Source organism: Hippocampus bargibanti, linkage group LG01 (assembly GCF_051943395.1).
Source record: "Hippocampus bargibanti isolate YZ-2025 linkage group LG01, ASM5194339v1, whole genome shotgun sequence".
NCBI classification, from domain to species: Eukaryota; Metazoa; Chordata; class Actinopteri; order Syngnathiformes; family Syngnathidae; genus Hippocampus; species Hippocampus bargibanti.
The window spans coordinates 25,885,020-25,912,626 of NC_142734.1; the positions used below are offsets into that span (position 1 = coordinate 25,885,020).

At 45.9% G+C, this 27,607-nt stretch overlaps 3 protein-coding genes across 4 annotated transcripts in view; 2 read left to right on the forward strand and 1 right to left on the reverse strand.

Annotated features, from left to right (window-relative positions):
- ift122 (intraflagellar transport 122 homolog (Chlamydomonas)) overlaps window positions 1-12,012 on the forward strand; it is a 31,103-nt gene extending 19,091 nt beyond the window's left edge. The window contains exons 18-29 of one of the 2 annotated variants that reach the window (XM_089005398.1): window positions 2,505-2,671; window positions 2,767-2,938; window positions 3,867-3,969; window positions 4,866-5,006; window positions 5,071-5,168; window positions 7,021-7,124; window positions 8,541-8,706; window positions 8,783-8,897; window positions 8,980-9,108; window positions 10,368-10,480; window positions 10,552-10,716; window positions 11,874-12,012. In XM_089005398.1, coding sequence (XP_088861524.1) covers window positions 2,505-2,671; window positions 2,767-2,938; window positions 3,867-3,969; window positions 4,866-5,006; window positions 5,071-5,168; window positions 7,021-7,124; window positions 8,541-8,706; window positions 8,783-8,897; window positions 8,980-9,108; window positions 10,368-10,480; window positions 10,552-10,716; window positions 11,874-11,960 — 1,560 coding nt within the window. In that variant the 3' untranslated portion in view covers window positions 11,961-12,012. The remainder of the gene's footprint in view (window positions 1-2,504; window positions 2,672-2,766; window positions 2,939-3,866; window positions 3,970-4,865; window positions 5,007-5,070; window positions 5,169-7,020; window positions 7,125-8,540; window positions 8,707-8,782; window positions 8,898-8,979; window positions 9,109-10,367; window positions 10,481-10,551; window positions 10,717-11,873) is intronic. The other variant, XM_089005408.1, reaches the window with a different exon arrangement.
- A 289-nt stretch (window positions 12,013-12,301) lies between these two features.
- exorh (extra-ocular rhodopsin) lies at window positions 12,302-18,027 on the forward strand. Its single transcript, XM_089005498.1, has 5 exons — window positions 12,302-12,662; window positions 12,737-12,905; window positions 13,553-13,718; window positions 15,880-16,119; window positions 16,209-18,027. The coding sequence occupies exons 1-5, from the start codon at window positions 12,302-12,304 to the stop codon at window positions 16,338-16,340; spliced, it is 1,068 nt and encodes a 355-aa protein (XP_088861624.1). The 3' UTR covers window positions 16,341-18,027.
- Window positions 18,028-18,169: 142 nt separating this feature from the next.
- Window positions 18,170-27,607, reverse strand: part of plxnd1 (plexin D1) — an 82,891-nt gene continuing 73,453 nt past the window's right edge. Inside the window, exons 28-36 of the mRNA XM_089005386.1 lie at window positions 26,008-26,111; window positions 25,509-25,572; window positions 25,391-25,425; window positions 23,791-23,895; window positions 23,549-23,712; window positions 23,340-23,487; window positions 21,493-21,633; window positions 21,348-21,422; window positions 18,170-18,819 (exon numbers count right to left, since the gene is read on the reverse strand). Coding sequence (XP_088861512.1) covers window positions 18,703-18,819; window positions 21,348-21,422; window positions 21,493-21,633; window positions 23,340-23,487; window positions 23,549-23,712; window positions 23,791-23,895; window positions 25,391-25,425; window positions 25,509-25,572; window positions 26,008-26,111 — 953 coding nt within the window. The 3' untranslated portion in view covers window positions 18,170-18,702. The remainder of the gene's footprint in view (window positions 18,820-21,347; window positions 21,423-21,492; window positions 21,634-23,339; window positions 23,488-23,548; window positions 23,713-23,790; window positions 23,896-25,390; window positions 25,426-25,508; window positions 25,573-26,007; window positions 26,112-27,607) is intronic.

Here is a 27,607-nt window from a genome sequence, read left to right on the forward strand (position 1 = left end):
CCACCAGCATCTTGGCTCCTCTGTACCCCTCACCCCCAACCTTCCTACCCCCTCTGATCTCTTATCTTCTTTTGATCTCCCTCATCCCTCTATCATTTCGAACCTCATAACTAAATCCAAGAATTCTTCCTGTCAATTAGACCCCCTCCCAACAGTTCTGGTCAAATCCTGCTTGCCATCTCTCCTTCCATTCATTTCAGCCATTATTCACGCCTCGCTGTCCTCAGGAATCGTCCCTGTCCCCTTCAAAACGGCGGCTGTCACACCAATTCTTAAAAATCCTGGATCTGATCCCAATGACTTCACGAGCCTTCCTTTTATTTCCAAAATCATAGAAAAAGTTGTGTATCTCAGATACACTCTCACCTCTCCCAGAATGATTTCTACGAACCATTCCAATCTGGTTTCCGCCCCCACCACAGTACAGAATCAGCTCTCTTAAAAGTCACGAATGATCTTTTGGCAGCTGACGCCGGTTTACTCTCCATCCTCGTCCTTCTTGACCTCACTGCAGCTTTTTACACCATTTCTCATCCCATCCTCCTTGACAGACTTTCCTCCATAGGGATCACCGACACGCCCCACCCCTGGTTTCACTCTTATCTCTCTGGCGGCTCTCAGTTCATCCAAAATAACTCCTTCACTTCACAGTTCTCTCCTTTATCTTCTGGTGTGCCCCAAGGCTCCGTCCTGGGACCGCTCCTCTTTATCACCTACCTTCTTCCCCTTGGCAATATTCTCCGCAAATTTGGTATACAATTTCATTGCTTTGCGGATGACACCCAGCTCTATTTCTCCAGCAAACCCGATGCCTCTCTTCGACCTTCTTCCCTTTCACCCTGCTTCTCTGAAATTAAATCCTGGTATACCCATAACTTCCTCAAACTTAACAGCGAAAAAACTGAAATTCTCCTCGTTGGTACCAAATCCACCTTGAGCAAAGCTAACAGTTTCTCTCTCACGATTGACAATTCGACTGTTTCTCCCTCCCATCAGGAGAAAAGCCTGGGTGCCATTCTTGACAGCACACTATCTTTCTACTCCCATATAAATAACTTAACCCGATCTGCATACTTCCACCTACGCAATATCAATCGTCTTTGCCCGTCTCTCATTCCTCACACCACTGCTATCCTCGTTCATAGTCTTGACTTGTCAACTTCAACCCGTCCAGAATTCTTCAGTCCGGATCATCACCAGAACCTCATCCTTTCACCTTATCATCCCCGTCCTCCAAGAGCTTCACTGGCTCCCGGTTAAATATAGAATCAACTTTAAAATTCTTCTTTATACATTTAAAGCTATCCATCAATCCCCGTCTTGAGATCTTTGAAAGGCGCTTGAAATGTAATGTATTATTATTATTATTATTAGAGTTAAGATCGGGCTCAAAAAAATCCAGCCCGCCTGACCCACGGGTATTAAAGCCCGACCCGAGCCCAACCAATTAACTTGAATTGCAGGCCCGAGCCCGTTTAGTAGTTAAATAACAATTAGCTGACTGTCGATGAGAAGGTTTCTTCAGCCGTCATCTGTACAAAAGTGAAGGTTTCGGACGTACGCACTTTTGTACAGATGACGGCTGAAGAAACCTTCTCATCGATGGACCACTCCTGTACGACTGAGAGCTTACACAGACGAATTAGCTGACTGCTTTTTAAAACATATTTTATAACAATTCTTCCTTTGTTTAGTATCCACACATTGTTTTAGTATAGATTTTTATAAACATTAAAGAAAAAAAAGTCAGCGAGAGAGAAGCCCCTCCAAGCCTGACCTGAATGCAATGATTGACATTTTGAGCCCAACCAGAACTTTGGGTCTGGTCGGGCTCGGGCTAAATATCTTACCTCTCATCCAGTGGTTCTTAAACTAGGTTCGATCGAACCCGAGGGGCTCAGTGAGTCTGTCTCAGGGATTCGGTGCAACCTCCGCCGCAGAGGTCCACCCCCTCAGTCTCATCTGCAGTTAGTGGGCACAGTCATTGAAAGAAGGGCTCGGTGAATGAGCATATGAAACTGGTGGGGTTCGGTGCCTCCAACAAGATTAAGAACCACTGCTCTAATCTGAATAGAAATAAATCTTGTGAAATTCCATGCTCATATATCGAGCTAGCTAGCTCGGTCGCTAGTTAGCTTGGTCGCTAGCCAGCTTGATAGATGAGCATGGAATTTCACAAGTTTGATTTGCTTTTGCGGGCCGAATACAATGATGTGGCGGGCCAGATTTGGCCCCCGGGCCTTGACTTTGACACCTGTAACCTAAAATCGTAAAAAAGGTCTCAGGCTGAGTCCAGAGTCAAAGAATAAAAATGAGTTTCCCAAAGAGGGGGAGCGCCAACACAAAAGGCTCCGTCTCAGTTCCGGCCGCCTGGCTCACAGACTCGGGGCACCGGTAGGACGCTTCCAAGGGTCATGTGCACAGGCATTGAACATGGTACAAAAAACTCATTTTTCGTTTCCCAGCGAGAGAAGATCACGAGGCTTTTTGTGTGCCCATTGCAGGACTATGTGGGGGCGGCGGATCCAAAGACGTCTCGCATCCTGATGGCCAAGCAGGCCGACTGGGCCAAGTGCAGCAAGGAGCCCCAAGCAGCGGCCGAGATGTATATTTCGGCCGGAGAGAATCTCAAAGCCATCGACGTCTTGGGAGAGCATGGCTGGGCCGACATGTACGTGGCTTTGGATATGGGGGCCTTGTTCGCCGATGTCCGCCGGCACCCCTCTGCCCTTCCCTTCAAGGCCCCACCTCCCTCCTTTTCCCCAGGCTGATCGACTTGGCCCGCAAGCTGGACAAGGCTGAACGGGAACCCCTGGCGAGATGCGCTTCCTATTTCAAGAAACTGAAGCACCACGGCTATGCCTCAGAGACGTATTCCAAGATGGGCGACTTGCAGGCCCTGGTGCGGTTGCATGTGGAGACGCAGCACTGGGACGAGGTCAGTCGGGCAAACCCCCTTTTGCTCACGGTTGCGCACGTCCATCCTCGTCAGCCCGACACCCGAGCAAGACACAGTCCATATTGTGGTTACAGTTTTCTCTCGGGGGCCGTGATGAATTTGGGGAAGCCATTTGCTTACTAGCTACCTAGCTAGCTACCTATCTATTTGCTATCTATTAGCTATCTATCTATTAGTTATCTATTAGCTAGCTAGGTAACTTTCTATCTACTTGAGCTATTCCGGGTTGAGTGAACACTGGCGCACGTGGCTGCCGCTGCTCACCCACAGAAAAACTTAACCTGTGACTATAAAGTGACCTTGAGAGTTTTGAAAGGGGCTTATAAATTACATTTATTATTATTATTATTATTATTATTATTATTATTATTATTATTATTATTATTATTATTATTATTATTAGCCCCCTCCACATATTCCATCTAGCGCGCACAACAAATTGATGAATAACTAGTTTTCAAATCTGATCAATCAAAATAATGATTTTAAATTTTGTTTCAGACTTTAGGAAGCATCATGAAATCTCTCAAGTTTGATTTGCTTTCGCTGGTCGAATAAAATGAGGTGAAAATGAGGACTTTGACACCTGTGCTCGAAGGGATTAGCCAACTCGCTAAATAGAAAGAGAGCTAGCTATCTAGCGAATGAGCAACCTTGATAGATTAGATTCATTGATCGATTGATTTGCTTTCACGGGCCAAATTAAATTATGAGGGAGGCCAGATTTGGCCCCAGGACCTTGACTTTGACATCAGTTATCTAAAACTTTGTTTGACACATCAATTTGTTGGTATATGTCCATCCCCTATCAAAAATAATACACGTGCTGAATTTGATCAAAACTCGCTCTGTATGAGAGTTGAATTTTCTTTTTAATCTCATTTTCTCCACGATTTTGTCTTCTCAGGCTTTCTCCCTGGCAGAGAAGCACCCCCAGTTCAAAAATGATGTCTTTGTACCTTATGCTCAGTGGCTGGCTGAGAACGACCGTTTCGAGGAGGCCCAAAAAGGTGAGCGCGGGGTATCCCTCATTCAGCGGGAACGTCAAACCTTTCTGACTAAGAGGAACCACAAACACAAAACCCCCACAGCTGTCATAAACCCCCCCACCCCCTCCCCAAATGCCCACACCCATTGCGGAGAAGGTGACCTTCCTTGCTGAAGCTGAGCAAGCGGCGGCCTGCGTCGCGCTCATCGGCGGGCCTCCTAAGCAGCTCTGATGATGACCAGATTACAACGACCACAGCCGTAGTCGTAATACGCTTAGAGATTTCACAATTGGCTTTTTTTCTCTGCTCCCAAATCTCCTCGCGCCGCCTCGGCACGAAGTACACACACATGCCCGAACGAGCGGGTCTGATCGTTTGGCAGCCCGCTGGCAGGCTTTGGATATTGATGCTTTTCTCTAGTTGTGTGTTTGTGTGCGCGTTTGGTGGGGATAGTCAGCCCTTGTTGACCTTTGGATACTTGAGGTCATTGAACCCGTGCCTCCGCTCTTGTCTCTCGGCAGCGGAAAAAGTTCCTGTTTGGGCCCACATTTTCGGAGCTGCGTTGCCGTTTTATGTTTCCGTCCTCACAATTGGGCTAGACCCAAAAAAAATCAAGCTCATTTTACGAGCTTACATGCCCCCCTCCTTTTGACTATGTAGCCAAAGCGGTGAGCAATAAATCGGGACCCCCAGCTGCCTTTTTTCCGGGCAGCATTGCTAGCTGGCCGGCAACGCTTCTAATGACGCTCTGCTAGCGGCCCTCACCTAACAACAACAGCGCACACATGTTGACGTTTACGTCTGGCAAATTCTTTGGCGCCGAGAGGAGAGCGGTCCCGGCAAGACCACAAAAATGGCCGTTTGCTGGAATGAGCGACTCCCGACGCCCGAACGGCACTCTGGCTTTTGATTCCCAGCATTTCACAAGGCCGGGCGGCAAAACGACGCCGTGCGAGTGCTGGAGCAGCTAACCCGCAACGCTGTGGTGGAGCGCCGTTTCGACGATGCCGGCTATTATTACTGGATGCTGTCCATGCAGTGTCTCGACATCGCCAGAGGTGAGGAGGTCCTTTTGCTTTTTCTCTCTTTCTGTCTCTTGACGGCTGCATTTGCCTACAACAGAAAACCAAGAGCAGCGAGAAGAAATGCTGGACAAGTTTCAACATTTCCAGACACTTGCAGAGCTCTACCACGTCTACCACCCGATCCAGCGCTACACGGTGAGACCTCGCCAGTTGCCGACCCGTGTTGGGGCAAATGCCTTCCCGGCGAGGCGGCGACGTACTCGGGAGGGGCAGGACTTTGCTTACTGGACGATAGACGTACTTGTCACGGTTTGCGAGGTGGTGATGGCGGGTGCGGATCCCAAAAAGCAGGCAGGAGGGAGCAGGAGGTTGTTTGAGAAATTGTATTAAAATAAAGTCAGCAGGAACAAAATGTAAAACATCAAAATCATCTGCATGGAAAAAATACAAAGGAGCAAAAGAAGACCAAAAGTAAAAGTCCGCCAAGGTTAAACAAACACAATGCATGCAGCAACCAAGCAGCAAACAAACAATGAACCGGCACAGGATGATCGTGCCGGGTGTCCTTTTAAATGTCAATGATTAAACGACCAACACCTGCGAGGCTGCAGGCAGGGCTGACGCTACCCGCTAGTCGCCAATCTGATCGGGACAACCAGCACCTGTGCAGGTGCAGGCGGGGCCGACAGCGCCCCCCGTTGGTCGCCAACCAGATCATGACAGTACTGTAGTGGTGGCTAATGCTAAACTTGGTATGGTTGTAAAAAAAAATCATAACGCCGCTCAATGATCTCAATGATGAATGGCAACCTCCTGGTTGAGTTCTCCTCCGTCGTGCTCTCAAATGGCGTCTGGTTGTTGGGACGCCGCGTGTGACGTAGTACGTCCGTCCCGAAGTCCGATTGGGCCCGTCCAAAAGCTCAAATTACAGAACAAATGAGCGGGTTTTTCACCCCCCGCCAATGTTCCTTCTAAGCTGCGCGCGTGCGCAATCACGCACTGCTTGCACATACTCAGCGCACAAGAACATCTATGCAGCGCACATTTTGCAATGTAACTCAATGGGTGTCAGGTGTCCAGCCAATAATGCCATACAGTTCACGTACGCTACGCAGCCAATTGGAGCAGAACGGCGCGAATGTGCCCTGCCCATACGCGCCGTGATACTGGCGTGAAACTGGTGTGTGGCCACAGCGTAGACATGAGTGATGGGAATTCCGGCTCTTTTCAGAGAGCCGGTTGTTTTGGCTCGGCTCACTAAAAAGATCCGGCTCTTTTGGCTTCCAAATGGCCCCTCAGTTTTTTTTGCTTAAATTAATTAACTACCAAAAATCATGTAAAGTTATGTGGAAAAAAAATTACTCATGTAAAAAATACACTATATAAAATATTTTTATTTATATGGCTTGATTTATATGTGCGCAGACTGCATCCACTAACTTTCACTTTCCCTGTGATTACTCTGGTCTGATGATCAGCTGTCACTAATTTGCTTTTCGTATTAATAATGCTATCATACCTACTAGTAAAAAATATAATAATTGAATAATAATAACAACATAATGTGATAACATTCGTCCACCTGTCTACCCTAACCCCCCTCCCCCTCCTTCTCCTCACTGCTGCGTGTGTCTGTAATTCTCCCCTCCCTCCTCTACCACGGATATTGACCAATCATGTGCGGCTTTAACCGAAGACTGGGAGCGGGAAATAGAGGACAAAAAAGGAGACTCCCATTTCCGGCTCCTTGTCAGGAAACGGTTCTCTTCGTTCACTTCAGTGATCTGGCTCTAAGAACCGGCTCGTTCGCGAACGACACATCAGTCGTACTCATCTGATGTTGCTCACAGTGGTCCTCAGTGTGCTCAGGTAGCTTGTGTGTCTGCTCAGACACATGAAAAATTAGAGGGAACATTGCCCCCCGCCGGTTTTTTTATGATGGCACGCGGGCCTCATTTCTGCGACCTTCTCATACTCGGCGGGGGAGACAAAGTGAAGAGCATATTCTTTGGTTTGATTCCTGGCTGTTTGTTGTTGATATCTTCAGGATGAACCCTTCAGTTCCCTCATGCCAGAGTCGTTGTTCAACATCTGCCGATTCCTCCTGAGCAACCTCCCCAAGGACAAGCCACCACCAGGCATTTTTAAAGTGTATCCTTCCTTACCAAGGCCACCTTGTCATCTCCGCCACCGCTGGCTGTCTACAGTTTGCCACTTTCGCCCGGCGGGGCCGTTGCACTACATGCTACAGATGATGACGGGGTTGCCAGATGGAGGCCAAACGAAACAAATTTGTCAAAAATGGGAACATTTGCCTTTTTATGGACCAAATCAACCAAATTTGTTATTTGGGCCAAACCCCAAAAAGTTGGTAAAAAGAAGAAAATTTCAATTTTTTTCTGGGCCGAACCAAAGAAATTTGGCAAAAAGAGGAAAATTTGCTAATTTGTTTGGGCCAAACTAAACAAATTTGGCAAAAAGAAGAACATTTGTTAATTATTTGGTCCAAACCCAACAAATTTGGGAAAAAGAATAAAATTTCCATTTTTTTCTGTGCCAAACTAAACAAATTTGGTAAAAAGAGGAACATTTGTTAATTATTTGGGCCAAACCAAACAAATTTGGTAAAAAATAAAATTTCTAGATTTTTCTGGGCCAAACCAAACAAATTTGGCAAAAAGAAAGAAAATTTGCAAATTTGTTTGGGCCAAATCAAACAAATTTGGCAAAAAGAGGAAAATGTTTTTTTGGGGGGGGCGGGGGCGGGGGGGGGGGGGGGGCAAACCAAACGCATTTGACAAAAAAGAGGAATTAAAAAGAATGCAACCAAACACATTTGGCTAAAAGAGTAGCATTTGTTAATTATTTGGGCTAAACCAAACTAATTTGGTAAAAAGAAGAAAAATTCCAAAATTTTCTGGGCCAAATCAAACAAATTTGGCAAAAAGAGGAAAACGTGCAGATTTTTTGGGGGGCCAAACCAAAGAAATTTGGCAAAAAGAGGAAAATTTTCACATTTGTTTGAGCCAAATCAAACAAATTTGGCAAAAAGAGGAACATTTGTTCATTATTTGGGCTAAACCCAACAAATTTGGTAATACGAAGAAAAACTCCAAATTTTTCTGGGCCAAACCAAACAAATTTGACAAAAAGAGGAAAACGTGCAGATTTTTTGGGGGGCCAAACCAAAGAAATTTGGCAAAAAGAGGAAAATTTTCACATTTGTTTGAGCCAAATCAAACAAATTTGGCAAAAAGAGGAACATTTGTTCATTATTTGGGCTAAACCCAACAAATTTGGTAATAATAAGAAAAACTTCAAATTTTTCGGGGCCAAACCAAACAAATTTGGCCGAAAGAGGAAAATGTGCAGATTTTTTTTCCCCAATGTTTAAAAAAACGTTTTTTTCTAATGATGGTCTGCGTGCAGATAGAAATAAGCGGCCCCTGGCGTGGCAGTTGTGTTTGGATTGGATTGCATTTACCTTTATTAGTCTCACAGTGGAGAAATGTACATTTCACAGCAGCAAAGCAGTTTGTTTACTTCCCTTGACGACCCCCCTCCAAGTAACACCTTGTACGCTTTGGCAAAGCAAAGTCGAAATCTGGGCGCCTACAAGCTGGCCCGTCTTTGCTACGAGAAGCTGCAGAAGCTCCACATTCCGTCTCGCTTTCAGGAGTGCATCGAACTGGACAGCCTGACCATTCGGGCCAAGCCTTTCCATGACAGCGAGGTTCGTCCAGCATCGGGCCGTCCTGCGTTGGCGCCCGTCAGACAACCATCCTTTTGTCTCCTTCCTCCCCCAAAAGGAGCTGACGGAAGCCCTGATGTGTTACCGCTGCTCCAACAAGCCGTTGTTGAACCACCAGGGGACGGCATGCCTCAACTGCAAGCAACCTTTCATCTACTCGGCCTCATCGTACGGTGAGCCCGCCGCGTGAATGGCCAAACGTGTTTTTTTGTTTCCTTTTGCGAGCCGCTTACGGACTTGGCCCACTTTACGCAGAGGTGCTGCCGCTGGTGCAGTTCTACTTGGAGGATGGCGTCGGCGACGAGGAAGCCGTGTCTCTGATTGACCTGGAAGTCCCTCACGTCGAGCAGACTGACGCGCCCTGGCAGCATCTGGACAACGACAGTAAGCGAAATAGTCCTCAGCCTTAAAGGACAACCGACGCCTCTGGACAAGTTGTGTCCATAATTTGTAAAATCACTTCAAATGATTTCTACTGAGCGTCTTTTACAAAGATTCCACCGCATATCACTATATTTTATGTTTTAAGACTTGGACTGAATATTCGGGAAGTCTTGTTTTCGAGTTGATGACGATCGTCACGTGACGTCACATTTGGAACGCCGCTGACCAAGAAAGCGACACACAATGCATTTTGCGGTACTTTGTTTGGTCTGAAAACTTCGTGTTGATGGCGAAATTAGAAGGAAAACACATAAAGAACGCGACGGTGAATCGTTGTGTGTTGCACCAAGACTACTATTTGATATTTACTGACACAAATTCCCAGCAGACAAATCAGCACATTTCCAACGGAGCTTGGGTGCCATCTTGCATTTTCTGGGATGCTTCATTGCTGTCATTGACGACTCGAATTGATATGGGAGGACTGCTTTAATCGATTGCAAACATTTATGCTTTCCTCTTCAGAACTATTTGAATCATATTCATAACTAGATGAGTAACAAGAAAGCATCTTCTCCGAATCTGAAGCCATTGTTTTGATTCTCGAGCAAGGCAAGACGACTTGGCGTGATGTCACGAACTGGGGGCGGGACTGGAGGTGGGACTGAAAATCCCCAGTTTCGAGCTGATTTGTGGAAGATTTTGGGCATTTTAAGTCATTGTTATTGGTGTTTTGCATTTGACTAAAAATATCAGCCTGCGTGTTTTGGGCATTTTAGATGCTATAAAACGTTTTTCTGATGCCAGTTAGGAAACAAAAAAATGGTGTCGATTGTCCTTTAAGCCGCTGCCACCGCTAAGATGACTTAGCGCCGGCGCCAATAGGGTTAGCGTGTCTCATCTTAATGACACTAACCAGGAGAGCCGCGAGCGCTGCCCACCCGGGCGGCGGAATTAAAGCCGCATTAGCTGGCGGGACGCTCAAGGGCAACGCACCCCACCCCACCCCACCCCCACTCCCAATCTCCGCCCGGCCAATGACACAAACACCCGAGGTGGCATTTTGAACACCTAAGCTCTTTAAGCTGAAGCGCGCCGGGCGCTTTCAGGCCGCGTGCCAAAATCCACCTCCAAAAGGCCATGTTACACTTTGCCAAAAACGTTGGGGACGTTGGCCTTCTGACAAAAAAAAGGACCTGAAACCAAAACAGAGTCACGTGTCATTTCCTGTTTCTATTGTTGAATTTGGCACCGTGCTGGCGCCCGACGCGGCGTTTGTTGTTGTGCACTTTCAGATGCGCAGGTGTTAAAGATGGATGACGGTCTGGAGGATACGGAGGAAGACCCCTTCACCCCCAAAATGGTCTTTGAGGTAAGAAAGAGGTCGAGGAGGGCGACTGACAGGCGAGAGGACGAGGCGCATGACCCGTTTCCTCCGAGCAGCAGGGCGGCTCGCGCTTCGTCCCTGTCAAGGTGAATCGATGGGTGCTGCGCTCCATGAGCAGGAGGGACGTCCTGATCAAGCGCTGGCCGGCGCCACTCAAATGGGAGTACTTTCGCTCGCTGCTTCCAGACGTCAGCATCACCATGTGTCCCGCCTGCTTCAAGGTACGCCGACGGCCCATTTTGGCGCTTCCCAATGACGCCGGCGGCCACAAAGTGCTTTTGTTTTAATAATAATACAGTGATACCTCGGTTTACGAACCCCTTGGCTTACGAACTTTTCGGTTTACAAACGTTAAATTTATGAACCTTGGCATACAAACTATTTTTCGGGATACACACGGGGCTGCCAGAATAAGTGATGTGTCGTTCATGAACGAGCCCGTTCTCCTAACAAGGAAATGGGAGTGGACTTTTTTTGTCCTCTATTCCCCGCCCCCAGCCTTAAAGCCGCACGTGATTGGTCAAGAACGTAGCAGCAGTGGAGGGGGGGGGTTACAGACAGAGAGAGAGTGAGGCTGTTCTCCAAAGAAAATGGCAGCCAACTTGTTTTTTTTTTGTCCTCTATTCCCCGCCCCCAGTCCTCGGTTAAAGCCACGTGATTGGTCACGAACGCAGCAGTGAAGGGGGGGGGGTTAAACATTAAAGAGACAGGCAGACGACAGAGAGAAAGTGAGAAAATGGATAGAAAACAGTGACATTTGGACTTGTTTCAACTTTAATCGTTCAAAGGCAGAGTGCAGACTGCAAGGTTAAAATATCCCATCAATCAGGTTCCACAAATAACCCGCACAAGCCATCTCTACACTTGATGCAAAAAGCTATCAACCCAGCTAAACAGAACACAATTGATGAGGAACAAGGTAAAATTATCACAGAGAAAGCACCTACAAGGTATCATTCCTCAAGATGGTGAAAGAAGGCTACGTTCCTCATCAAGTGTTTAATGCTGATGAAACTGGCCTCTCCATTCCATCAAGCCATCAACGACCATCACAAAGGTAATTAAAACAGCTTTATTATATAGTACAGTTTATTTCTTTAGTTATAATACCATAGCACATTTATTATACATAAAATAAAGTATCTTTTTGTGTAGTTTTAAGGCTTAGAAAGTAGAAAAGTATGTTTTATGGGCACCTGGGAACGGATTATTCTCATTTTAATGGTTTCCTATGGGAAATTAATTTTTGGGATACACACTTTTCGCCTTACACACTCTGTCCTGGAACCAATTAAGTTCGTAAGGCAAGGTATCACTGTAATATATTTCATTTATAAGCGCCTTGCAAAACTGTCAAGGTCACTTGTTTTGCACTCAGATGTTCCACAGCGAAGACTATGAGCTCCTGCTGCTCCAGCACAACCGGTGTCCATTCTGTCGGAGGCCCATCGACGAGCCCAACTGATGGACGGTCTTCCTTCTCACCGTTGACCGACGGCTCCTCCCTAGTGCCTCATATTCCTCATTTTAGCAAAGACGACCTATTTTTATACACTTGTCAATAAACGGCACCGTGGCAAAATTTTGCTCCTTTTTTCCAATGTCCCCTCTCCATCTCTCTCTCTCTCTCGATCGCCCGCTGGCTCCCGCACAGAGACGACGAGGCGAGATTGCGCTAATTCCATTTTTGCGCGTGGCCCCCTAATCCCTGTGTCACGTTAAAAGGTGGCTGGGCGCCTGGGGGGACCGCAGAGCTCGGCTTCACCGGATCCCGTTGGGCCGCCGACAGAAAAGGAAAGCGTGGCCATGAACGGCACGGAAGGAGCCGACTTTTACGTGCCCATGTCCAACAGGACGGGGCTGGTGCGCAGCCCCTTCGAGTACCCGCAGTACTACCTGGCGGAGCCCTGGAAGTACTCGCTGGTGGCGGCCTACATGCTCTTCCTCATTGTCAGCGCCCTGCCCGTCAACGCGCTGACGCTGTACGTGACGCTGCGGCACAAGAAGCTGCGTACGCCGCTCAACTACGCCCTGCTCAACCTGGCGGTGGCTGACCTCTGCATGGTGCTAGGGGGCTTCACCGTCACGCTGCACGCTGCCCTGCGCGGCTACTTTAGCCTGGGGGTCGTCGCCTGCAACGTGGAGGGCTTCTTTGCCACGATGGGAGGTCAGTGGGCAAGGGGGGGGGGGGGTCTTGGAGGCTCCAATCTCACCTGTCTGTCTTTCTGTCTTTGCCTGCAGGGGAGGTGGCCCTGTGGTCGCTGGTGGTTTTGGCCATTGAGCGCTACCTGGTGGTGTGCAAGCCCATGAGCAACTTCCGCTTCGGGGAGAAACACGCCGTCGGCGGTCTGGCGCTCACCTGGATCATGGCTTTGACCTGCGCCGCCCCCCCCCTGCTTGGATGGTCGCGGTACGCCCCGCTTTGCTTTTCCTATCCTGCTCCAGTGTTGTCGCCGCGGGTGACAACTGGGGGTGGTTCTCCATTTTTGCCGCACCAACTTTTCTCCAGCTGTCATCCACCTTCCAAAGGCGCGAGCTTTGCTGCCATATTTGAAGTCAAAGTCAGCTTTATTTTCAAATATTCTAATGCATAATGTGGTGTATTTCATGCATATTCTAATGCATGACATATAGCACAGATATATAGCACTTATAATGTGGCTAAAAAAGACAGACAATTGACAACAAATAATACATGTAATTTCTGAATGTAAACTGAGGTAGTGTCGTATGTAAAGTGAGGTAGCGACGTATGTAAAGTGAGCACAAGTGGAATTAGTGGTCATTATGCGGCTATACGGACAAAAGTTTTCGAACGCTCATCAGTCTCTCGGTGCGCCCCTTTGTCAATTGGCTGGCGACTGACCCGGCCTAAAGCACCAAACACTTTTTGTCATTTCATCATTTTCTAAATGGCCCCAAAGAAAGATTTGTTTTGTCATCTGTCCCTTTTCAAGAGCTTGAAACTCCATTTAATAATTGCTCACACTATTCCCAATGTCTGTCCCCACTGCCCCCCACCGAGTTGTCTTTTACGCATGGCGCGCATGCATGCAGGTACATCCCCGAGGGAATGCAGTGTTCCTGCGGCATCGACTACTACACGCCCAAACCGGAGATCAACAACGCCTCGTTTGTGGTCTACATGTTCGTCCTGCATTTTGTTATCCCCCTCGCTATCATCTTCTTCTGCTACAGCCGCCTGCTGTGCACCGTCCGAGCGGTAACGCACCCACGCACACGCGCCATCCCGGAAATGGCATCCCCTTTTTAGAATCGAATGCAGTGGGGGGCAGAGAAAAGGAAATACAGTGATACCTCGGTTTACGAACCCCTTGGCTTATGAACTTTTTGGTTTACGAACTTTAAATTTATGAAAATTTTACCTTAGCGTATGAACTATTTTTCGGAATACACACGGAGCGCCACAATGAGTCATGTGTCGTTCGTGAATGAGCCCATTCTCCTAACAACAAAATGGCAGCCGACTGTTTTTGTCCTCTATTCCACAGCCCCAGTCTTTGGTTAAAGCCACGTGATTGGTCAAGAACGCAGCAGTTGGGGAGGGGGGGGTTTACAGACAGAGAGAGAGTGAGGCCGTTCTCCAAAAAAGAATAAGGCAGCCGACTTATTTTTATGTCCTTTATTCCCCGCCCCCAGTCTTTGGTTAAAGCCACATGATTGATCAAGAAAGCAGCAGTGGAGGGTAAACATTAAAGAGACCGACAGACGACAGAGAGATAATGAGAAAATGGATAGAAAAAAGTGACATTTGGATTCGTTTTAACTTTGATAGTTCAAAGGCAGTGGAGACTGCAAGGTTAAAATTCACATTAATCAGGCTCCACGAATAACCTGCACAAGCTATCTGTACACTTGATGCAGAAAGCTATCAATCCAGCTAAACAGAACACAATTGATGAGGAACTAGGTAAAATTATCGCAGAGAAAGCACCTACAAGGGATCATTCCTCAAGATGGTGAAAGAAGAAGGCTACATTCCTCATCAAGTGTTTAATACTGATGAAACCGGCCACTCCATTCTATCAAGCCATCAACGACCATCACAAAGGTCAATAAAACCACTTTATTTTGACGACAATGAGGTTAAAATCTTAACGAAAGAACATAGATGGTTTTAATTTTTCCTTCATTAAACCGGTTTGGTGGGGTGAGGTTCAATTTGGATCGTTCATACAATAGCCTGCTTAGGCAACAAAGGATTGGTAATACTGATGAGGTGATACCGGTCGAAGTGGGGAAATCAGGCCAGTTGTTAATCAGAACGACAGGAACTATCAGTGGAGCAGCTGCAGGGAGTAGTCCTTTGCTCCCCACAACCTGAGAGCAGGGACCTATAATAGCAGAGTCCGGCACCGCCATGTCTGGACAGTAGGGATATATATATATATATATATATATATATATATATATATATATATATATATATATATATATATATATATATATATATATATATATATATATATATATATATAGGGCCTAAACTACCAGTAAGACTTTAATTTGCTGACGAAGTTTTTTGGATAAGAAGCGAAACGTCCGACACCTTCAAAGAAGTACGGCTGAAGAAACCTTTTCATCGATATATAGTACAGTTTATGTCTTTAATTATAACCCAATAGCACATTTATTATACATAAAATAAGGTAAATTTTGTGTAGTTTTAAGGCTTACAAAATTAGGAAGTAGAAAATTATGTTTTGTGTGCACCTGGGAACGGATTATTCACATTTTAATGTTTTCCCATGGGAAATTAATTTTTGGGATACACACTTTTCGCCTTACACATTGTCTGGGAACCAATTAAGTCTGTAAGCCAAGGTATCACTGTTCGGTGACTCAAGTGTGACGTACCTCGCAGTGTCTCAAGGACACCGTGTGGAGGAGGGGGGGTCTGAAAGGGGGAACGCAGGCTTTTGCCAGCACGCCAGCTTGAAGCCTGCCTGCCTGCCACCTCACTGTGTCACACTCATGAATAATAAGCACCTCATCTTCCTAATTCATGTGTGTAATTCAAGTGCTCTTGTTGCTCATGTTAGCGGACATCTTGACAAAAGTGCTTTGTGCATGCTCATCCTTTCACTGGCCTGCGACTTTGTTTGACACCAAAACTGGCAAACACGCTCACACTTACTCAGGAAAGAATTGCAAGGACGCCCCTGGCTGGGAAAATCTCCAAAAATACATTTGCAAATTTTAGGATGAAATCATTTTAACTGTACCCCACCAAAAACACACACACACACATGCAGTGTTATAGTCTGAAGATGGCTCCAATAAAGCAGTAAAGCATTTGTGGTTTTTGGCAAAATCGCGATTGAGGCGCACGTTTGTCGCCACGCCCCCGATCTCCGCCGCAGGCGGCGCAGCAGCAGCAGGAGTCGGAGAGCACACAGCGCGCTGAGAAGGAGGTGACTCGCCTGGTGGTTGTCATGGTGATCTCCTTCCTGGTATGCTGGGTGCCGTACGCTAGCGTGGCATGGTACATCTTTGCCAACCAGGGCACCCAATTCGGGCCCGTGTTCATGACAGCGCCCGCTTTCTTCGCCAAGAGTGCCGCCCTTTACAACCCCGTCATCTACATCCTGCTCAACAAGCAGGTGAGCGCATGCTGCAAATTTCCCACTCGAAACAAGTTCATTTGGAAAAGGTCAAAAGTCAACCTCAACTTGGTGTGTCGCTCTTTCAGTTCCGCAACTGCATGATCGCCACTGTGTGCTGCGGCAAGAACCCGTTTGGAGAGCAGGACAATGCGGCGGCTTCCACCTTCTCCAAAACTCAGATCTCGTCTGTTGCCTCCAGTCAAGTGACCCCCGCTTGAGCCATGCCGAAGGTCTAAGGCTCCCTTTATTCCCCCCTCAGGTGTCCCATCTGTCCCATTTGTCACTGCCCGCAGCCGGCAAGCACCACATATATATTTAGTCCACCTCCACCCATCCTTTCACCAAAAAAGAAAAAACAGGTGGTGATGACTTTCCTCATCCCCGCGTGCAGCTGCAGCTCTTCTTCACTTCGGAAGCAATGCGGAAGGAGCCATTTTTCTAGTGCCGCTGCTCACCGTTCCATGCCAATGATGCTAGCGAGGCGCTAATCCGCTTTGAAAGGACAAATGCGATGACGTTGTAAATGCCGCCAAAGAAACAGCTCACATATTCATGCCTTGTGCCGTTTCAGCGTGAAGGTCAAGGTTGGCCGTAAGGAAATAAACAGTTGCTCTCAAAATGACATTTTGGTCCTTGATCCTGAAAGGACAACCGGCACCATTTTTTTTTTTCCTGACATCAGAAAAACGTTTTATAGCATGTAAAATACCCAAAACACGCAGGCTGATATTTTTAGTCAAATGCAAAACACCAATAAAAATGACTTAAAGTGTCCCAAAACTAAATAAAATGACCTCGGGATGGCGAGTTTCAGAAGGTCCCGCCCCCTTGTTCGTGACATCACGCCATGATACTCCTTCACAAACTGCCTTGCTCCAGAATCAAAACAATGACTTCAGAGAGTTCAGATTTGGAGAAGATGCTTTCTTGTTACTCATCCAGTTATGAATATGATTTAAATAGTTCTGAAGAGGAAAGCATAAATGTTTGCAATCGATTAAAGTCCTTCGATATCTATTCGAGCCGTCTGGACTCCAATGTAGTGCCCAGAAAATGTACAAGATGGCGCACTAGCTCCGTTGGAATTTGTCTGGGAATTTGTGTCAATTTACACCTTCTTTATGCGTGTTACGCAATTGGCTGCGACACACAACGATTCACCATTGCGTTATTTATTAAGTTTTCCTTCTAATTTCGCGATCAACACGGAAAAAAGTACCCAAAATGCATTGTGTGTCACTTTCTCGGTCTTGGGCGTTCCCTCCATGACGTCACTTAGGGCATCGTCATCAACTCGAAAACAAGACTTCCTGAATATTCAGCGCAAGTCTTAAAACGTAAAATATAGCTATATGCCGTGGAATCTTTGTAAAATACGCTCAGTAGAAGTCATTTGAAGTGATTTTACAAATTATGGACACAACTTGTCCGGAGGTTTCTGTTGGGGTAATTCGCCATACGAACATGTTTAAACATCGCTTTCTAATCTTTGTACCCCAACAGCTTCGGTTGTCCTTTAAGCCGCAGGGCCGCAAACTGTTGGAGGCCGTAGAACACAGGTGTCAAAGTCAAGGCCCGCGGGCCAAATCCGGCCCACTACATCATTTTTTTCGGCCCGCGAAAGCAAATCAAACTTGTTAAATTCCATAATGATTGCTAAAATCTGAGCCAAAATTTCATATTTTTGGATTTCAACCACAATAAAAGTCATTATTCTTGACTTCAGATTTGAAAACGAGTTATTCATTAATTTGCTGTGTGCTCTATATGTAATATTTGAAGGGATTTAAACATTCTAATGGGTTCCCCAAATTCATAACGGCGAGAGGAAACCATAACTACAATGTGGCTCGCGGCAAAAAAATGACTTTGACACCCCTGCGGTAGAACTATTCGTCTATTGAACAAAACACCAAATTAATGTAGCTAGCTAGCACGTCGTTAGCCGATTAGCTTGGTTGCCTCTTGGAACGAGTTACCCTACGAAAGGTTGGTTGAATTTCCCGATTTCCAAAGTGACATTTGGCAGACGAGACGGCGGCGAATGCACAGACGCGCAGGAAGTGTTTATTTCATCCACGCTCATTTGGCATCACAAATACGGTCACGGGAGACGTTCGTCTTGAAAAAAAGAGATCACGTTTGCCACCAACGTACATTTCCCTAGCATTTGGTCCAAAGGAGGCACGTGGACGGATTCTACGGTGCCGTTCAGTCATCTTGACGCGTCTCCTCACGGGGACAAAAAGTTCAAAGCACTAATGGTGGTGAGGTACACCTGAGAATGTTTACAGGCTTTCGTGACGATCGCCGTCGTCTCCTACAGGGTTTAGGGGACGCTCCAAAGCACGACAACACATCTCTAAATATTGCTATGGACATTATCATACAGCGCAGTGCAGCATTGGGCGAGGTTCAGTGCATCAAGACTGGTCGGGCCTCGGGTCCCACCGACCGGTCCAAAGTCTCTTCTCGGCCTCCCTTTGGAACCCAAGCCGGATGGGGGAGAGTGAGGGAGGGGGCTCCAGAACGCGTTTCACTTCTGGAAAAACACATTGGCCAAACAGGACTGCCGTCGACTCAGGCCTCGCTGCAACACTCGTAGATGTTGTCCTCCACCAGGGCGACAACCTGCTCAAACTTGTGCTGCAGTTGAGTGCGACGGGCCGTCGGGTTGCACTCCAGGGCATTTGTCACCTGGACACAAGCGCAGCACCACAAAAACAAGCAGACTGTGAGGCCAAGTGACTGACTTTGGGTTCCAACACGGTCACAGAAGGTGGAGAACCAGATCACTGCTGAGCGAGTCAGTTGGCCACACTAATGCGCCTTTCTTCTTCTAAGACAGTGACTAAGAGAGCCAAATATAAGCAAAATATATAGAATTGTTTTTCAGTGAGAGCCACACACATGCGAGTGCGCGCGCGCACACACACACACACACACACACACACACGTACGCGCGGCCACTTTTCAACAAAATATCAGAATGAATTACAGTGAGACCTCAACTTACAAACTTTTTGTCTTACAAACGTCAAATTTATGAAAATTAAACCTAATAATAAGCACTATTTTCATAATACACACCCACCACGGCTGGCGGAGTGATCTTCGGCGGAAGCACACGACCGAACAGCACCAGAGGTTAAGTTACCAACAGTCCTTATGGAAGGTGACTCTCCTTCCATAAGTCATCAACGACCGTCAAAAAGGTAAATAAAACTTTATTTTACAGCACAGTTTATTTCTTTAATTTCAGTCGTCATGTAATGCGCCTCTCTTTCCAAACAGCAATTCCCTTTGACCTCCAACGCCATTCCATCAAGCCATAAATGACCATCACAAATGTAAATAAAGTGACTTTATGATACGATGCAGTGTATTTCTTTCATTACAATACAATAGCACATTTATTATACACAGAATAAGGTATGTTGTGTGTAGTTTTAAGGCTTATTTAGTTGAAAAGTATATTTTATGGAAACCCGGGAACGGATTATTCCCATTTTAATGGTTTCCTATGGGATTTTTTTTTTAGATACACACTTTTCACCTTACACACTCTGTCTGGGAACCAATTAAGTTCGGAAGTTGAGGTCTCACTGTATTTAAAATAACTTTGTGATAGTCATACCTGTCAACCTGTACATTTTTGCCGTACAAAGTATGTTTATTATGCATTTTAAGACGTGTACGACATACAAAAAAACCTGTACAGAAAAACGCAAATTTGTCAATTATGGGTATCATCCGGTATACACCGATGATCACGAAACGGCAAATCCATCAAGTCAAACGAATTCGCCGCAGTAGCCTCTATCTTTTTTTTGGTTGTTGTTGCAAACGAAGCGAGCGGTTTGATGTAACTGTGCGCATGCGTCTGCCGCCTGAGGATTTCCCATTGCGTCATTCCGATCACACGTGAACAAAGCGAAAGTCAGGACGATACGAGGGATTGATACAAGGTTCAAAGAAAGGTGTGAAATATTTGTGTTGTGTTGCTTGCAAAAAAAGACGTGAAAGTAGCTGCCTCCGGTTTCTATGTTTTAAAGACGCATTTTGATACAAAGAGCCACGGCAAAAAACGTAGAAGTCTGGAAAACATATCGATCATACAATAGAGAACAATGTAGTAATTAAGCAATACAGTAAAGTCTCGTTATATCGATATCGGATATATCGATAGTCCCGGTTATATCGATACTATTTCTATGCACGCACGGAGAAAATTACATGCAAACAGGGTCGGATATATCGATAGTCCCGGTTATATCGATATTTTTTCGGACTCCCTTGAATATCGATATAAAGAGACTTTACTGTACTTGTAATTTCATCATTTAAGAATATGTACAGAATGATATAACGAAACACATGTACAATGTAACATGATAAACTACATAAATAAACACGTTTGAAAAAAAAGATTGTACGATTATTTTGTATTTTGTAAGGGCAAATATGACAGTTTGTAAGGGCATGGAGCAGTGGAGGTTGACAGGTATGGGTAGTACTCACCGTTAACATGAATGGTTTTCCGTTCCTCATGACTGGTAAAAATCCAGCCAAACGACTGGAATGAAAGTTGACTTTCATTCCAGTCGTTCCAGTCGCAGGCAGCTAGCCTGCACATGGCTCATTAACTTCCACACTTGCTTTCTGCTATCTCTCGCAGAAGTGTATGACGCTAACGTTAGCATGATGCTTGTTAAAATGCCACTGACATTCGACTGTTTCACCGATTGTATTGTTTCATTGCAAATTAGAATCAGAACCTTTTATTTCCACAAAGGCAAATCCTCCGGTGCATTCAACCTGAAGTGTGCTCGTCATTTTATTTTACTTGTTGGGCTTATTTAAAGGAGCGTTTACCTTCTTTCAACATGATGGCCAGTATCATCCAATGAAAATTGCGCTTTCCACCAGCCTAGATTAATATCATCCAATCAAAATTGCGCTTTCCGCCAACTTGCAGCCCCAACAGGAAATGAACAGCGAAAAAGTGATAATATGTATTTAGTTTTATCGGCCAGCCATATGCAATCATCAAAAGAGCCATATATGGCTCGTGAGCCATAGGTTCCCGACCCCTGTTCTAAGAGAATGATGACAATAGTATCTGTCTTCGAGGCTTGCTTCCCCATTTCTGTTCAAATCTCCACGGTCCAAACATGACAGACTGTTCCCGGGAGCCCGTCAGCGCAATGGCAAGAATTTCCTACCTGGTTCCTGTATCGCTTGGCGTATTTATAGATCTCCGTCAAGGCCAGGTTGGTGTTGAATTCATTGCGGTACTTCTGCAAAAAGAGATTGGCCATCAGAGGGTGACGCGGGCAACGCCCGGCTTGGAGTGGGGGTGGCACTCACGCGGGACTCCTCGGCCAGGTGAGCGTTCATCTCTTGCTCGCTGAGAGATGCCATCTCCTGGATCTGCTGGTAGTAGCACTGCACCCTCTTCTTGTACTCGGGGATTTCCTTGGCATAGAGCAGCTTGTTGGTTGGAGAATCCTGGAAGAGGACGCGTGGGGGTGGGGGAAGCAGGACAGAGGATGGTGTAAAGCACAGGTGTCAAAGTCAAGGCCCGCGGGCCAAATCTGGCCCGCCACATCATTTTTTTCGGCCCGCGAAAGCAAATCAAACTTGTTAAATTCCATGATGATTGCTAAAATCTGAGCCAAAATTTCATATTTTTGGATGTCAACCACAATAAAAGTCATTATTCTTGACTTCAGATTTGAAAACGAGTTATTCATTAATTTGCTGTGTGCTCTATATGTAATATTTGAAGGGATTTAAACATTCTAATGGGTTCCCCAAATTCATAACGGCCCTCGAGCGGAAACTATAACTACAATGTAGCCCGCGGCAAAAAATGACTTTGACACCCCTGGTGTAAAGTATGTTAATTTACAACAGATTATTTTCTTACAGACATTGTCATCCTCGATAGCACACTATCTTTTCACTCCCATATAAATAACATAACTCGGTCTGCATATTTCCACCGCCGTAATATCAATCGACTCCGTCCCTCTCTCGCCCCTCACACCACTGCTATTCTTATCCACAGTCTCGTTACCTCCCGTATCGATTATTGTAACACTTCTTTTCGAGGTCAATCAAAAATTTCTCCATAAACTCCAACTAGTCCAAAATTCCTCTGCCCGGATCATCACTAAAACCCCCTCCTTTCACCACATCACTCCTGTCCTCCAGCAGCTCCACTGGCTCCCTGTTAAACTTCGTATTGATTTCAAGATACTTCTGTTTACATTTAAAGCCATCCATAACCTTGCCCCCCCTATCTGTCTGACCTACTCTAAATCTCAGTTCCCTCTGGGGCCCTCAGATCCTCATCCTCCCTCCACCTCTGTATGCCCTCTGCCCGTCTCACCACGATTGGGTGCAGAACTTTCAGCTGCTCTGCTGCCGAACTCTGGAACTCACTTCAACCCAACAGCCGTAACATTGACTCCCTTCCTACTTTCAAATATCACCTCAAAACCCACCTGTTTAAACTTGCTTTCATGGCCTAGTTTAATCTGCTGTTTTATTATGTATTGTTTTATTCAGGATGTTATTGTTTTATGTATTGTTTTATTGTAAAGTGTCCTTAGGTGTTTAGAAAGGTGCATTTAAATTAAATGTATTATTATTATATTATTATTGGCTTTTTTAGGTGTTCAATTCCCTGATATGTTTCGGCGTATACTTCCATCTTCGTCAGAGTGTCCAAGTATGTTCTACAGCAAATGTGCTTACAACTCAAGTTGTGTGTCATGAGTTATTTGTGTCACGTGACGGGCAAAGCATCTCCTCTCGATCGCGAAGCCTCTCGTGTCCTGTTCCCAAGGTCACTTCCTGCCGTTTGCCCATCTGTCTGCCAACCCACCCCCACCATGACCTCTCACCCCTGTGTGAGTATGCTTCTTGCCAGATAAGAGAGTTTCCGTGGAAACAGGGTGGGGGGGGCATGGTTTCGTTTGATGTGGCTAATCCGCACCCTGCCTGAGCCCCCCAAACCCCCACGCCGATCCCATCACGCAACCGCTTCCGGAAAATGTGGATGTATGTTGAGGCTTCCCGTGCTTGAAAACATGCAAGTTTGTGCTTATGTGTAGTGGAAAATGACGAAGTGGCTACGGACACTTACGAGACGGTCGCGTCGCCAGCCAACTCACTACGTGTCGGCAGGTTTTTTGGGTCAGACTGACCTTTCCCAAGTGCAGGTCGGAAACGGAGCAGGCGTCGATGAAGGCCTGCGCAATGACGGACAGACATGCATCCATGTGATCCGTCTTGTCGATGTCAAAGACAAACTGAGGGTTCTTCAGGATGTTGACCCAGAATCGCAGCGGCAAACTGTTGGGGGAGGGACAACGTGTGGGAGGGAGGTTTGTCAAACGCTCTGCGCCGCACTCACCTGTTGGTTTTCCAGATGTGGAGGGTGTCCGGGTCGGTGATGCCTCGCTTGTCGGCCTGCTCTTCCAGGAAGTCAAAGAAGTATTTGACGGCCAGCGGGGGCCGCTCCGGGGGAATGCTGAGGATGGCCTGAAAGAGGTCGTCCAAGAACTTCTGGAGCGTTCCCTTGGGGAGGAGCAGATGGGCGGGTTCAGGACAAGCGCTCCCCCCTCACCCCTGACATTTTGCATCCCGTTTGCTCACTTTGGTCGACAGGAGGCGTGTCAGGTAGATTTCTGGGAGCACCTTTTTGCGCCGGCTTTGCCCTTGCGACTTTTTGGGCTCCATCGGCTCGTCGTGCGGAAGGACCTGCAACGCCGCCAATCGACAACTTTGTGATGACCACAAAATGTCCGCCAGCCTCATGCCCAAAACCACCAGGGTGCAAATCTGGCTCCCCATCCCAAGAACTCATTATTCCAACGTATCTCAGCAGACATGATTGAAAGGAGCTTAAAGAACAGCCGACACCTCCAGACAAGTTGCCTCCATAATTTGTAAAATCACTTCAAAGAACTTCTACTGACCGCATTTTACAAAGATTCCACCGCATATAGCAATATTTTATATTTTAGGACTCGCACTGAATATTCAGGAAGTCTTGTTTCCGAGTTGATGACGATGCCGGAGTGACGTCGCTGAGGCAACGCCCCTGACTGCGAAAGTGATACACAGTGCATTTTGGGTACTTTGTTTCATCTGAAAACACAGTGTTGATCGCAAAATTAGAAGGAAAACTACATAAATAACGCGATGGTGAATCGTTGTGTGGCAGCCAATTGCGGTAACACGCAAAAAGAAGACGTACGTTTACACAAATTCCCAGCAGACAAACCAGCCATTTGCAACGGACCAGAGCAGTAGCGGACAAATATTCAGCTGCTGGAACGACGAGCTAATCGGAGTTAGCGATGGATAACCGCTGTCATTCATATGTAAGTTCATAACTCTTCATCTTGAAAGTTTAAACAATGTTTTGCATGCCCAACCATTAAACAACCTGCATTGATGTTGACCTCTTGTAGCTTATTATTTGTTATTCATGTTCTTATATGCCACATATCACCCAAGGTGATATATATAAGATTATATTGATTATTCTCGCAGCTTCATATATGCTTCATATGTCGTGTCCTTCAACAGTTTCGTCACTTTGCTTACACGGCTCGAATTTGATACGGAAGGACTTCTTCAATCGATTGCAAACACGAATGCATTCCTCTTCAGAACTATTTGAATGATATTCAGAACTGGTTGAGTAACAAGAAATGATCTTTTTTTTCCAAATCTGAACTCTCTGAAGCCATTGCTTTGATTCTGGCAAGGCAGTTTGTGAAGGAGTATCGTGACGAGGCGTCACGAACTGGGGGCAGGACTTTATGAATCTCTCCAGTTTTGAGCTCATTCGTGGCAGTTTTGGACAACTTTAAGTCATTCTTATTGGTGTTTTGCATTTGACTAAAAATATCCGCCTGTGTGTTTTGGGTATTTTAGAAGATATAAAACGTTTTTCTGATGTCAGTTGGGAAACAAAAAAATGGTGTAGGTTGTCCTTTAAGTTGCATTTGCGTCGCTCTCTCCTTGCGGCAGTTTCCCTTTTCACCTCATTTCACCCCTGTTCTCAACTCAAGCTTATTTCTCGAGCATATTCAAATCGCTGTATGCCAAATGCAACTATCAAATGTGCGACTATAAAAAGAGCAAATTGATAACAGAGAGCAGCAAAGGGTAAGACTCTCCATCTCCGCCGAGAGCCAAAGGAACCCCAGAAGACCACGTTGGGATTCTGCCAGCGCTCACTCACCAAGTGGACGTACTTTTCTGTGTCCAGGTCTTTGACTAGCAAGAGAGAAGATAAAGAGTCAACATCATGAAACCGTTCGGTGGGCGGGTGAGCGATGGCTGGTTTGAAGGTGGCGTACCCCTCCCGAGGACGTTCTCCTTCTTGTCTTGCAGGCTCATGGCGAGCGATGCCCCTTCCGGGATCTAGTGAGGGAAAGCCGAGAGAAGAGGGGGCGGGGTCAGGGAGACCATTTGTCCATCCCGCGGCTTGCTGCTACTTTCCCGCTGTGTGACCGCGGCGCACCAAACTAGCTAAGATGTCAAAGGTCGCCCAGGGTCGAGTCACTCATGTCGACATGAGCAAACATGCGCAGGGTTCCCCTCGGCTTTGTTTGTTTTCTTCTACGGAAGCAGAAGTGCACGAGCGTTGGAAATTGCTTCACTCGACGCTTCGGATTGACCTTCTTTGCCAGTGCGAGAAACTAACTTGGAATGAAAATAACAGCTTTATCGCAAGCGTTCCAATCGCAAGCAAACTGTCGTAGGTAAAAAGTGACCCGCTTTTTGATTTAAAACCATGTAAAAAAACTTTCAAGATTGTCAGCAACACCCCCGCGGAGGAGCGGTGTGCAGGCCAACCTGGTAATGGAAGATGGTGTTGAGTTTCTTGCGGCCATCCTCCATGACCGACGAGTCGTCCAGGTCCTGCAGAGGTTTGCCATTACTGCCCGAGTCGAACCATTCTGTTGGGGCGGGGGAAATGGGGATGCAAGAGGACATAGTTGAGCACACGGAGAAGAGCAAGGAACGTTGCCATCCACGTTTGGCGGAGATGGCCCAAAGTAATCTTGGGCTGTTAACAGGGATGAGAATGACCAAAAAATATGTAAAAAAAAAATATATATACATATATATATATATATACAGTAAAGTCTCGTTATATCGATATCGGATATATCGATAGTCCCGGTTATATCGATACTATTTCTATGCACGCACGGAGGAAATTACATGCAAACAGGGTCGGATATATCGATAGTCCCGGTTATATCGATATTTTTTCGGACTCCCTTGAATATCGATATAACGAGACTTATACACAGTAAAGTCTCGTTATATCGATATTCAAGGGAGTCCGAAAAAATATCGATATAACCGGGACTATCGATATATCCGACCCTGTTTGCATGTAATTTCCTCCGTGCGTGCATAGAAATAGTATCGATATAACCGGGACTATCGATATATCCGATATCGATATAACGAGACTTTACTGTATTGCTTAATTACTACATTGTTCTCTATTGTATGATCGATATGTTTTCCAGACTTCTACGTTTTTTGCCGTGGCTCTTTGTATCAAAATGCGTCTTTAAAACATAGAAACCGGAGGCAGCTACTTTCACGTCTTTTTTTGCAAGCAACACAACACAAATATTTCACACCTTTCTTTGAACCTTGTATCAATCCCTCGTATCGTCCTAGTAACGAGACTTTACTGTATATATATATATATATATATATATATATATATATAGATATATATGTGTATATATATATATGTATGTATGTATGTATGTATGTATGTATGTATGTATGTATGTATGTATGTATGTATGTATGTATGGATAGAGTACAGTACTAGCAGGCAGACATGTAATGTGATTTCAACAAAATGTCAGAATGTATTATTTCAAATAATAATGGTTTTCTGTTCCTCATGATTGGTAAAAATCCAGCCAAACTATCAGAATAAAAGTCAATTTGCCGGGTACATAGGCAAGGTTACTGCTAGCTAGCCTGCACACGGCTCATTAGGTTGCACGCTTGCTTTCTGCTGCCTCTCATAGTAGTATATTGATGCTAACGTTAGCATGGGGCTTGCCATAGTGCCATTGACACTCGACTGTTTCATCAATGCTATTGTTTCATTGCAAATTAGGATCTATCAAATTAGAACCTGTTCTCTCCACCAAGGTGAATGCTTCGGTCCATTCAACCTGATGTAGCATATGCCACACTGCCAAAAGTTGTCTCCTCGCATTCCTCCGACATAACACCTGATTTTTTTTTACTCGTCCGCTTATTCACCTGTTTACCTGTTTCAACATCAACGGCGCCTAAATCAAGCTCATCCGATCAAAATGGTGCTTTCCGCCAACTGGCGTCAGTATCATCCAATCAAAATTGCGATTTGCACCAACACAAGTCGAAACAGGAAATGAACAGCAAAAAAGCG